A 12,625-nucleotide genomic window follows, 5' to 3' on the forward strand; every position below is an offset into this window, starting at 1 on the left:
AAGCCTCCTAGTGATGACAGATACCCCACAGCCTCAGCTGCTAAACTATTCCCACCCCCAAATGTGCTATAAGACTTGGAGAAGTCTGCTTGTAATCTCTCCCTCCCTGAACACCTTACTTCAGCCGGGGTCTAGCAAAGTCAAGGGCCAGCTCTAATTATCCGTAGGGTTACCAGATAGCAACTGTGAAAAAACGGGAAGGGGAGGGGAGGTTAACAGGCACCTATATAAGAAAAAGTCCCAAAAAATGGGACTGTCCCTTTAAAAACAGAACATTTGGTCACCCTAATTATCTCTCTTCTCAGCTGTTCTCAGCCTGCTATTGGAGTATGCCTCTAAGTATAGCCCCTGGTCTTGTGTCAAAGGGTTTGGCTGGAGGACAGAGCCATACCTAGGCTTTTACCATACTAGGCTTTAGCGTACTAGGCTTTTAGCAAGCATATTTGTGCCCCCTACCAGTTTTTGATACTTTTTTCATCCCATTCAGAAGCAACACGTAACTATAGATAGTGAGGGGAGGCACAATTTAAAGTGGGGGGCCCATGACCACCCCACAGAGATTTTCAAAATGTGGGGCACAATCCCCAGGGGGTATGGTGGAACGTTTGGGAGTGGGGGGGTGAGTGGCAATGCCAGGCAGCTTGGGCCAGCCCTGCATGGCGGGGGTTGGTCAGGCCAGCCCTGCACAGCACGACTTGGGGAGGGAGCATCACCTCCACCTCTTGACTCACCTTAGCTGGCCACCCAGCCTGTCTTGATTGGGAGGCGCAACCAAAAATATGTGTTGGGGGGCCACGTGCCCCTATGTTCCCTTTCCCACGCGTTGTCTCGGACCCCATTTTTCTGCCCCAACAGCTCCGCGCTTTGCATGGCTGTCCCGCTCGCCCTGCCTTGGTTACAGCCCTGCTGGGGAGTCACCCAACTGGGTCCCCATCAGGGCACAAGGAGGGGTTAGCCAGGTTGGTCTCCTGCATTGGTAGTGGTTGGGTTCAGCTAAGTGTTACAAACTGTGGCCATAGAACTACAGTCACAATAGTCATCAGTGAGAAATGAACCAGTGGGGATCTTCAGCACCAGAAGCACAAGCAACTACCACTTTAGAAAAAATGTAGTGCCTTTAGCTGTGAGTAAGTAGTGGATGGCTACCACCTCTGACACTAGGCAATGGAGGTAGATGTGATTGCACAGAAACCATATAAATAGCTGAACATTTAGGTTGTTCTCTACTTCACTGGAGTGTTACACCCATCTCAGAATAGATTGTGGGGCTTTGAAATGGTCAAAGCTATATACTCCAAGTCTTTTAGCATATGCTCCATCCTTTGCCTCACTGATCAAAGGAAACTGAAATAATACTTTCTAGCTCTTTCCTCCAAAGATTTCAGAGCACTTTACAAACCTTACTTAATTAAGCCTCCCAACATCCCAGTAATAAATAAAGAGAACATTTCAACCCCAAAATTCCTAAAGGCATTTTTGCATATGAATGCAAGGAATTCAAGAAAGAAGTGGTTAATGGGTCTGATCTAGGACTCAGCAAAAGGATTGAAGATGACATTGTGAAGATGCACTGTCAAATAGCCTGCACGGAACAGAGGGCATCTGGAATTTAATGGGTTGATTTGCTAGTAAAGTATCACCATCACTCTATGTCTGACAGAAGGTCACTGTATTGCAGCATCTCAGCTAACACCATTAATGGGATTCCTTCCTTTTTTGCTCCTCCTGGCTCGCAAATAATCACACTGCAATGCTCTTGTGTATCACAATGTGGTGACGTGGCAGCCACACATCACAGCATAATGTCACGTTGTCCTGACGCAACATTACAGTGTGAAGATTCACATAAGCACTTTGTAATGCTGTGCTTGTGATGCAAAGTCCATACAACACAGGACCTGAAATAAACTGCCGGCTATTGAGGGACTGGATGGCCCAGGAGCGTGGGACTGGGATAGAAAGCATTTACTTTTTAGGTCACCAGTCCCAAACCAGACCAAGGCAGTAACGTCTGAAATTCATAACTATCCGATAGTCTATGCATGACAGGCGTTGGTGGGTCTCAGTTCAGTTCCTTGTGGAGAAGTGTCCACATTATACAAACTCCTCCACGAGTCGCCCCCTGTAGGCAGTCTTAGCCCAGAGACCTACGAGCGAGTGGGCCCCAGGGATCTGGCAGGCTCAAAGAGGCAGTGAGCCCCCTAGAACAGGCCGAGGATGGCAGCGTGGAGGGAGGCCAGCTCACATTCCCGCTGCCCCTGTCCTGTGGATGAGCTGGGGTCTTCACGGAGGGCTGTCCCCCGGCCTCTTCACCTCCTGAAATTCACCTCAAGACACTGAGCCAGGAAACAGAAAAAACTTGGCTCTGCAGAGTTGGCCTGGGCCAGGCCTGGGAGCGTGGCCTGGGCTGCCGCCTGCGGGGATGGGCAGGAGCTCTGTCTCCTGCTGTTCCTGTGGGGAGAGTCTGGCCAGAGCCTCTTCGCCCTGGGTGCGGGCACTGACTGAGCAACCTCCGTCACATCCAGAGCGGCACCGAGGAGCAAGTCACACCCGGGTCCTCCCCTCCTCTGCTTCTTTCTTACTCCCCTTCCCCGCTAACTCGTACCCGTCTGTCCGTCCTTCAGCACCACCCATCGCCTGAGCCCTTCGCTTTCTCCCCTAGTTTGGGCCGGGCGCCCCGCCGTAGGGCGGTTGCCATAGGGACTGGCAGCGCGGCCTGCCGCAGAGGCGGGTTATGCCCGGCGCGGCCCGAGAGTTGCTCTGTGGCTGTTCGCAAGGGCCGGAGACGGCGGCGGTGGGGTCGTCATGTCGTTCCGGAATCTCAGGAGTGAGGAAATCTCGCTCGGGCCCCCAGGGGAGGGAGGGAGCCGCGACCGCGCGGGGGGCCATTGCTCCTGGTGCCCAGGCGGGGGGGTCGGGGGTTGGTTCTGTGGGGACGCGGTGGGGGTGGCCCGCGCGTCCTCATTCTGCGGTGTCAGCGCTGCCCACACTTGCTGCCCCATCCGCACCATCGCCACCCCCCCACACGCCATCTCCTTACCATCGCCACACACCTGCCCCATCCCCACCCCCGCCATCGCCACACACCTGACCCATTGCCACCCATGCCATCTCCTTACCATCACCACACACCCGCCCCATCCCTACCCATGCCATCCCCATGCCATTGCCACACACCTGCCCTACCCCCTCCCATGCCATCTCCTTGCCACCCCCACCCATACCATCGCCATGCCTATCACCACACACCCGACCCCTCGCCACCCACGCCATCTCCTCACCATAGCCACACACCCGTCCCATCGCCATTCATGCCATCTCCTTGCCATCGCCACACACCTACCCCATTGCCACCACACCATGGCCACACCATCCTCATACACCCACCCCATCGTCATTTCATCACCATCCACATGCCCCATTGCCATGCCTTCACTACACAGTCACACCATTGCCTCACCATTGCCATCATTACACCAACACCACACACCCGCATTGCCCCATGCCATCATTATACAGCTGTGCCATCACTACATCATTGCCATACATCTGCACTGCTCCACACTGTCGTTACGTCCTCACTACATACCCATGCCATCACCACATCATTGTTATGCCATTGCCACACACCCAGACTATCGCCACTGCATCATCCCGCCTTTGCTGTACACCTGTGCCATCACCATGTTATCATACTGCACCACCCCACACTGTCACCACGCACCCACCCCATTGCCACACACACTCACGTTATAACATAGCGTTATCATTCCTCATCATAGCTTCCTGACATCACATTGCTCCATTATACTGTATCTTGCCATTATCAGGCTAAAGCTCATCCCCACCTGATGCAGCATTCTCTTCCTGTCTATTCTTGTTATGTTGTATCTTGTGACATGACATACTATTATGTGGCATTGATGTGCTCTCTCATGCTGTGATTGCACAACACCCTGCTGTCACCACATAGTAGCAACAGAGTACATTTTGGCATCTCAGCACCTTGCCCACTGAATTGCAGCATTGTTTCACAGTGTCATTCCTCTGGATTGCACTGTTATGGGGCATATTCAGATGGCATTGTGCTATCATGCTATATCATAGGTTTATCACACACAGTTTTGTTTCATATCCTAATTCTGTCACATTGTGACATCATCATGTGTCTTGCAGCATGAAAAGCTTACCATGCTGCATCATAGTGACATCACGTAGCATCCTCACACTGTTTGCACTACTGCAACAAATTCTCATCTGTCAAAAAGTCACCACACCATAATTCCGCGTCTGGCTGTGATGATATATTGTGGAGTCTATCTGTGTAGGCTCCAAATATGCAGGATATGTCACCCTGTGAAAATCAGATTGATCCTACAAAATATGGGACAGACAGTTCAAGCTGTTGTAGACACCCAGGTTGCAAAGGGTCTCTACTCATTCCCAGTATTTCTGGTATTATACTGATTTTCTCAGGACAATGATCCCAGGTCTTGTGAGGGCTGCTTTGCAGATACCTGTGGGTCTCACTGTCAGTTTTGGTCCCATATTTCGATACACCATCGTGTTGCTGTGCGTTTACATTATGATACTGCTGGTACATGACCTTTTGTAGTGACTGCTGTAATGTACAGGAGTCTGGAGGAAACTTCTCCCTCTTTCCCTTATTGGGCATTGAACAACTGGTCAGGTGCATTGTATTTGGTTTTGTAAACTTTTCTCTGAAACATCAGGTAATGGCCTCTATCAAAGGAAGGTATCAGCATAGGTGGGCAAGTAGTTTCTTGTGTTACTGCAGTTCCTTCAGGTAAAGACTATGGTATGTCTTTCTTGAGAGATGCTCAATGTCATTTCTTAGGACAATTGGGAGGGTTTGCTGCAGGATGATGAAAGGCATCCTTCCTGTGGTTGAGTGCTCCATCCACAGGAGCTGGGAGAGCATTGTTGTTATACACGACAATGAGGATGTTTGAAATCCTTAGTTGATTTTATTTTAACATTTCAGTTATTAGAAACATTTCTCATTTGAAAAGTCATTTTTTTTTGCCCGTTAAAGATAATTTCCTGGTAAATTGGTATTAACCTTTTTTCCTTGATCACGTCATGAATTCTATGTAGAATTCAATCTAGCACAGTGTGTTTATTGGTAAACATATAAACAGTGCATTGTGGGACTTGAGCATCTTTGCTGACTGTAGTGAAAAGAAAGAATTGTTTTGCTGTTTGTCTTTCAGATTTTACTGAGATGATGAGGGCTCTGGGATATCCCCGACTCATCTCTATGGAGAATTTCCGCACTCCAAACTTCATGCTGGTTTCAGAGATGCTTCTTTGGCTGTGCAGAAGGTTGGTGCTTTATTTCAGTGCAAGCAAAAGTATCAAGTCAGTTACTAGACCTGACATTGGAGAGCAATTTGGAGCTGATGTTTTGGAGTGGAGTTGTACTGAGTGGCTTAAAGAGGAACTTGGTGAAATTGAAGTTTAGTCATTTTGAGAGCTCTACTGTTCTGAGTGCCAGATAGGAACATATGGTAATTAAGTATCAAGCTTGTGGCTTCAGTGGTCTCTATGTGTCATGGATATAATACACTGATATTTCCAGAGGAAAATAATGTAGATAAAGGGTAAACTAAAGGAATCGTACGAAAAATAAAGAGTGTATTCTATTTGAGTCCCCTTCCCCATTCACCAGAGTGAATTTCCATATTCCTTAGATTCTGTACCAAACATGGAGCATGAGGCTTGCATTGCAGGAGCTAAAGTCAGGCAGTGGAGGACTAACTGAGACTACCTTCAAACATAGTCTTTTCTAGAAGTATTCTTTGTAAAGTGAAGTGGGATCTTCTCCATCTCTCCCTTGGACTGAGTTCAGCCCCACTGGTTCTTTTAAAAACTATTCCTGCGGCTAAAGCTTTGCCCAAACTTTACAGAACAGGCTCATACTTTAAAAAGAAGAATCACAAATAATGTTCAACGTGTAAGAGGAGATCAGTGTTTGACACGTGCAGTAATGGTTTTTCCTTAATTAATTCTGTTTCCTCTGACTTATTACATTGCCCACAATGAAGGGCAATGGAAGAAGGAACCCATCAGGGAGCATGGGTCTGGTCTAGTACCATTTTAGTATAGTTTTATGTTCGTGTAATGCTATTGGTTTCAAACACTTGTGAAACTGCAATGGTGGATCAAGCTATATGTGTGTGTGTGTGTGTATTTATAATACATTAATTATATCATCAATATAAAAAAGTACTAAAATGTTCCGTGTGTGTGTGTGTGAAAAGAGAACATTTTCTTACTTTTTCAATTAATGATACTTTACAATATCTCAATGGGCAGAAATTTAACAATGACCATTGTTGCTGCTTGCTTACTTTTTGCATTTCACTTGGTTTATGGTTAGTTTCAAGTAATTATAGCTTTCTGGCTATTGTGCACTAGCTCAGTGCTGCAATTTTTGGGATGCAAGTATTGTAGGACTGTTTAAAACTAATAAAAAAAATTTGATTAAAACATTTATAGTAATATCTGATCTTGTGAAGCCTTAACAATGCTTCCCCTTCCCCCTAAGTTTGGTTTTTCCCTTCAAATTTAAAAACAAAAGTAATGAATTGTCTCCCCATCTCTCCAAGAGATGGAGAACAGAGCAGTTAAAAAGACACTTCATTACACAGAAAGGTATTGCTTTTCAAAAAAGGTGTAAGAGTATTCATCCAATTAAGCTGAATAGTATAAAGTGCTTTCACGTGTATATTATAAGGTGATTGGAAGTACTCTGCTTTTAAGTGAAGTGCCTCATTTACATCCTAGGCAGCTAGGAAACTAACCAAATTGTACCAGGTACCCAATAAACCAGCTTTCCCTGGTTCCAGGAGTCTTATAATTGTATTGTAAGATAGAGAGGTTAATTTAGACTTCACTTGTTTTGAATTTCAAATGAGATTTTAAAGTGGAGGTTCTGTCTGGATATTAATGATCCCATGGCACTTTCCATAAAAGTTAGGAAGTAGGGGATTTCCCTAGTTTCCTCTTCCCAAGTGTGCTGGTATATAGTGTATTGTGGACCAGTTGGTTGGTAACCTCCACTCTAGAGGTGGCTGTGTTCTAGTGGTGCTGTTTGTAAAGATGAAAGGTGCTATAAAATGTCAAATATTAATATATTATTAGTGAAGAAAAAAATGTTTATTTTAGGGACAATATTAACTATAAATCAAGGCCTTGTGTTTTTCTCTGTTTTGTGGCTAGAGACTTTGCTGCAGAATCCACTGATTGCTGTAAATATGCTCTGAAATCTAAACTTTCATGTAAAACATTTTCTAGCCTTGCAAAGATAACTCTTCAGTTTGGTTTATCTTCCTTAGTCTGCTTAAAATGATAGCTGTGAAACATCTCAACTGTCCTTGTTCATTTCAAAGGGGGTGTTTACTTTCATGGCAATATTTTAAATGGCAATGTTGTTGTTTTATTAACCATTTTACTGCTTGTCATTTTAGCAGATCTCTGGAAGATTAGGGATGTTCAGTTAATCAAAGGTTGTTTTTTTTAAGTCCTCGTCAGATCTGATTAAGATGAGTTTGGTTTATCTGTGTGACTTGCAATTTGAAAAACTGACATAGTACAGTAAATAATCTCTCATCAGAAATATTCCATTGATTTAAAGCCTGAATCCAAGCTTTGAAATTGATTTGGATGAGCCAGCTAGGTTTGGCTGTTCTTACAAACTGAGCCAAAAGACAGCTTCAAAACCTGAATTTAACAACTTCTTTTGCAAAGATGGCTCAAGCTTTATGGCTCATGCAATTTTTATGACATTCTTATTTATACATTCCAGATCCTAGACCAGGGGCAGGCAACCTATTGCACGTGTGCCGAAGGCGGCACGCAAGCTGATTTTCAGTGGCACTCACACTGCCTGGGTTCTGGCCACCGGTCCGGGGGGCTCTGCATTTTAATTTAAATTTAAATGAAGTTTCTTAAACATTTTACAAACCTTATTTACTTTACATACAACAATAGTTTAATTATATATTATAGACTTAGAGACCTTCTAAAAACGTTAAAATGTATTACTGGCACGTGAAACCTTAAATTAGAGTGAATAAATGAAGATTCAGCACACCACTTCTGAAAGGTTGCTGACCCCTGTCCTAGACACTGAACTACTGTTTCTTCACCTGCATCACGAGCTGAAAATTTGGTTTGCAGGATCTTTATGATGTCTGAATTTGCTACATAAATGTATTGGCTTTCACCTGTTTAATACTTCATGCATGTTGCTTGTCTGACTCAATTAATGTTCCCATCTGTAGATATGAACCTCAGACCGATGTCCCTTCTGATGTTGAGACAGAGCAGGACCGGGTTTTCTTCATTAAGGCAGTAGCTCAGTTTATGGTGAGTCTGCTTAAGCAAACTCATTTGGGGTTTGATCCATAGCACACTGAAGTCAAAAGGAATTTTTCTTTTGACTTCAGTGGGCTTTGGATCAGGCCTCTAATGCTCTCTCTTTTGACCATCTCTGATTTCCCCTGTAATATGTGGCTAAGTATATATTATATTCCTGTACTTTCTGATAGATTTCAAAACAGTTCCTATCATTTCTGCAATGTCTTGAAATGGCCAGATACAACTTATCATAGAGCAAGACATCTTTGGAAGAGCTAAACTTGATATTCAGTGTAGAATCAGAAAACAATGAGAGCCAGAGAGAGAGATTTATTTGTAGTTGATATTTGACTAAATCTTAATTCAAGCAAAGGCCCTGATCCTGCAAAAACTTAAACACAGGTTTAACTTTTACATGATATTAGTAGCCCCATTGCAGTCACTGGATGAAACTCAATATAAGTGTTGCTATTGACATGAATGAGGCCAGCCAGTGACTTGGATGGGACTGCTCACATCATGTAAAGTTAAGCATATGAGTAAGTCTTGGTAGGATTGGAGTTTTAACAACTACTTTGCTTTAAGCCCATAAAGCAATACTCATATGCAACCTCCTATCCATTTTTCACACTTCAAAAAGCTAACATGCAAAAATCAAGTTTTCTTAACAAAAATGACAAAGTGGATTTTTGGATGCGCTCAGTAACAAATATGACCATCTCTCTCCTAACATTTTATGCCTGATTCTGTAGTAGGGTAACAACTTACATATCAAGAAAATAACAGAGCTCTGTGAAAAACACAGGGCCTAACGATGTTTTAGTTCTGGTCTAAAATCAGTATTTGTATCTCAGTGTGATCCTGTTTTTGTTTATTGTCTGAATGCATAATTTTTATCAGATGAAATGCTTCGTGGTTACTGCTTATTGGATACATGTTGAAGGATATTAGACACTAAATAAGGGTTGTCTCTTAAAATATAAGATGCACAGCCACTCTGTATAAGGACTGTACTGGAGTAACTGGACCAAATGAGTTTTTGAACGCAGGGTTCTCCCCTGAAGTGTCATGGAATTCCAGAGGACCTGGCTGCCAAGCAATGTGCCTTGACCTTTTATTTGTCAGTAGATTAGGAGGTTTTTCAAGGGTGCTTATCATCATAGTGTCTGAGTGTCTCACAAACATTTTGGGTGGTTCTGCAGGTAACCTTTGTGCTACAGCACAATCTCTCTTCCCTGCTTTGCTTCAGCAGAGTTCCCCTCTTTCCTTGTTGGGATCACACATCTTGCATTCAATTATGTTGTTGAAAGTGGATTGTAATGAGCATAAGCAGTGAGCAGTACCACCAGCAATACAGTATAAAGACAGTAGCAATAGTATGTTGTATTTGGACGGGAAAAAAACCAACACAGGCAGGCCAGGTAAAAAGTTGCCATCTGAATTGCTCCCTTTTCCTCACTTTCTACACCCCGTATGGATGCATGACATTACTTCTCATTTTATTTTCCTTCCTGCTTGACTTGTTCTCAGACATAAAATAGAGTGCTATTTTAGTTATAGTGTATTTTTTTCATAGCTGCTTAGCCTGTTTTTTTTATTCCTTACAAGACACTCTGGAAGGAAGGTGTCTGCTGTAAATCATAATTAGGCTTGGAAGAATTAGATTCTTATTTGATAATTTCAATGGATAATATTGATGTTTGTAAGCATTTTTTCTGATTTTTATTTATTTAAATTTTCACAGTTGTGGAAAATTATGAGGGGGTCTGGCAGTAAGGGGGTAAGACAATAGTTAGTCAATTAAAGTAGATGTTAATGGTTATGAAGCTTTACCTTTTTGAACCTCAAGCCATAAACTGTCAAAATACAAGATAAATATCCTTAAATCAAACACTCATAAGTTTTCAAGCAGCATTTTTCTTACTTTGCCTATCTGTACACTTTTTTATCGGGGGATAGGGTGTGTGTGCATGTGTGTAAGCCTGAAAGCTTGTCTCTTTCACCAGTAAAAGATATTACCTCACCCATCTTGTCTCTACAGCGAATCAACATTTGCTGATAGGTATCTAAGCCTAATCATAATGAGAAGCCTAGCAAAGTGACTATGAAAGAATTCTGGGGTAGATGCTGTTGTCAGATGCTACTGGTGTGGTGCTCTGCTCTGTTCAATGTTGATATCAATCGGCTGCGTGCGTGTGTTCCCTCTGTGTGCTGCCCCAGCTCTGCGCAGATCGTTGACACAGCAGACCCAAGAGAACCCCCAATGACCACAGACTCTAGTAAGGTACGAAGGCACTTCGGCCAGGTTTATTGTCAAACGAAGCACAATGATAGTTCCCTGTAGATTTCTTAGTCTAATTCAGGGCATACTACGAGAAAGTGCCCCCTGGCAATGGACTTGGCTCAGTCAATGGCGGGACTTTCCACTGCCCCCTAGGCTGGACAGCGACACTGCCCCAGGGATGCATTCTTATACACAGGTACAAACAAGTTACACATCACTCCTGACGTATTGAGGTGCAACCCCTCTACGTAGTCAGATGCCGCCTCTCACCTTGTACATGTTGGTTCGAACAAAACAACTCTATCCATCATATTACCCTTTTGCCCCTGTCATTGGGATGGGTCAGTCTGTTCCTTGTTATCTGTGTGGAATGTTCAGTATTGGTATGTCCTGGTACTGTGTTTATGCTTCAATACACTATGTGGATATATGTTTATGCAACATCAGCCCTTTCCTTGCCAACTTCTGTGAGCAGGGGCCTGCCTCTAGCTCATAGCTTAACTTTGCTTTATATTAGCAAAGTCTTGACCATTACTTTAGTTTAGGCCTCAGGCCTCATACCAGGCCTCTGATACCAAGGTTTATATCTTAGGGCCTCCTCTTACTACAGATGCTTAGTCTTGCATCCCTTTTGAACAGGAATGGACACTCATGCTTTGTTGCGGTAGGAGCATCAAGGCTCCAGTAAGTAGAGTTACTGACTGAAAAACATACATGGGGAAGTTGAGGGCATTATGAAAAGGTACCAGGGAAGGTATCAGTGAGATGTTGAGGGGCCCCTTCTGTAGTCAGTTAATATTTGTGTTTAGTTACCCTCTCCTCCCATCTGCTCTTCTCTGCCAGCATATTAAAGTTGTGCTGTGGAATCTACTATCTGTTTTAGTTTGGAGAACAGGGTCATTCACAAAGCTCTCTGCAATGGACTCACTGAGAAGGTCAAAGTCGTTTTTTTTATTGTCTGAAGAGAGTGCAGAAGTAGTATGAAGCCTTTACCCCTCCTGCCTGCTTCCTATGCTGGGCCTTTTGTGATTCAGCACAGAATTGACAGTATTAGGTCAGCTAGTCCATTTCCTCACACTCCCCCAGGAGCAAAATTCCACAAAGTGCAGCTCACACCACAAACTACACCGCAGTTTCAGTCTGGAGCGCTGAACCATGGTTGTGTCATGCAGCAGTGAAGAAGTAGGAATTTCAGCAAAGTGAATCTTGACCAGTTGTTCCAGCGCAACGTTGAACTAAATAAGTGAGCTAAGTCTGAATGTTTAGAGCTTGGCCTTTCACTCAGTGGGGCTTGGTAAAAATGTGTTTCTGGGCTAAGGAGCATGAACCACATGTTGGTCACCAGTAGCTGCTAGTGTCTATAGATATGGTGTTGGATGTCCTTATCAGGGAATTGTACTGTGCTGGAGGTAAACATATTGAGAGGGTTGGAAGGAGTGTTATACAGGAAAATGAGTTGTATGTCACAAAGATGCTCAGATTCTTAGGCCTGGATGGTGAGTTTTTGACTTGGGAAGGTCGCCAGCCTGATCTTTCTTTATGGATAGCTGTCAGATAAAAAATTTTTTCTGGAGCTCTAATTTTGAAGCTTTTTGAAATATGAAGTGACCATAAAGCCAGATTTTGCCCTTAGATTACGTATGGACAAGGCTTTGTTTTAGTCATGGGTATTTTTAGTAAAAGTCATGGACAGGTCATGGGCAGTAAACAAAAATTAACAGCCCGTGACCTGTCCATTACTTGTACCATATACCCCTGACTAAATCTTGGGAGTGTGGGGCGGGTATAGTCCTGGGAGTGCTGCGGGTGCTTGGGAGGGGGGATGGCCCAGGGGTGCCGCAGGTGCTCTGTGGGGGGCAGCCCGGGACTCCCGCTGGTGCTGGGGTGGGGTGGAGGCAGTGGTGTGTGGCCCAGGACTGCTGTTGGTGCTGGGGGAGGGGTTGGCGTGGCTGGCAG

At 44.2% G+C, this 12,625-nt stretch overlaps 1 protein-coding gene across 8 annotated transcripts in view; it reads left to right on the top strand.

Annotated features, from left to right (window-relative positions):
• The first annotated feature begins 2,225 nt into the window (after positions 1 to 2,225).
• CLUAP1 (clusterin associated protein 1) overlaps positions 2,226 to 12,625 on the top strand; it is a 192,270-nt gene continuing 181,870 nt past the window's right edge. For 3 of the 8 annotated variants that reach the window (XM_039492230.1, XM_039492232.1, XM_039492236.1), the window contains exons 1-3: positions 4,323 to 4,455; positions 5,235 to 5,346; positions 8,310 to 8,394. In XM_039492230.1, coding sequence (XP_039348164.1) covers positions 4,338 to 4,455; positions 5,235 to 5,346; positions 8,310 to 8,394 — 315 coding nt within the window. In that variant the 5' untranslated portion in view covers positions 4,323 to 4,337. Of the gene's footprint in view, positions 2,828 to 4,322; positions 4,456 to 4,788; positions 4,808 to 5,234; positions 5,347 to 8,309; positions 8,395 to 11,829; positions 11,913 to 12,625 lie in introns of those variants that run through there. The other 5 variants (XM_039492233.1, XM_039492235.1, XM_039492231.1 and 2 more) reach the window with 5 other exon arrangements.

This window comes from Mauremys reevesii, linkage group 10 (genome assembly GCF_016161935.1).
Source record: "Mauremys reevesii isolate NIE-2019 linkage group 10, ASM1616193v1, whole genome shotgun sequence".
Lineage (NCBI taxonomy): Eukaryota > Metazoa > Chordata > Testudines > Geoemydidae > Mauremys > Mauremys reevesii.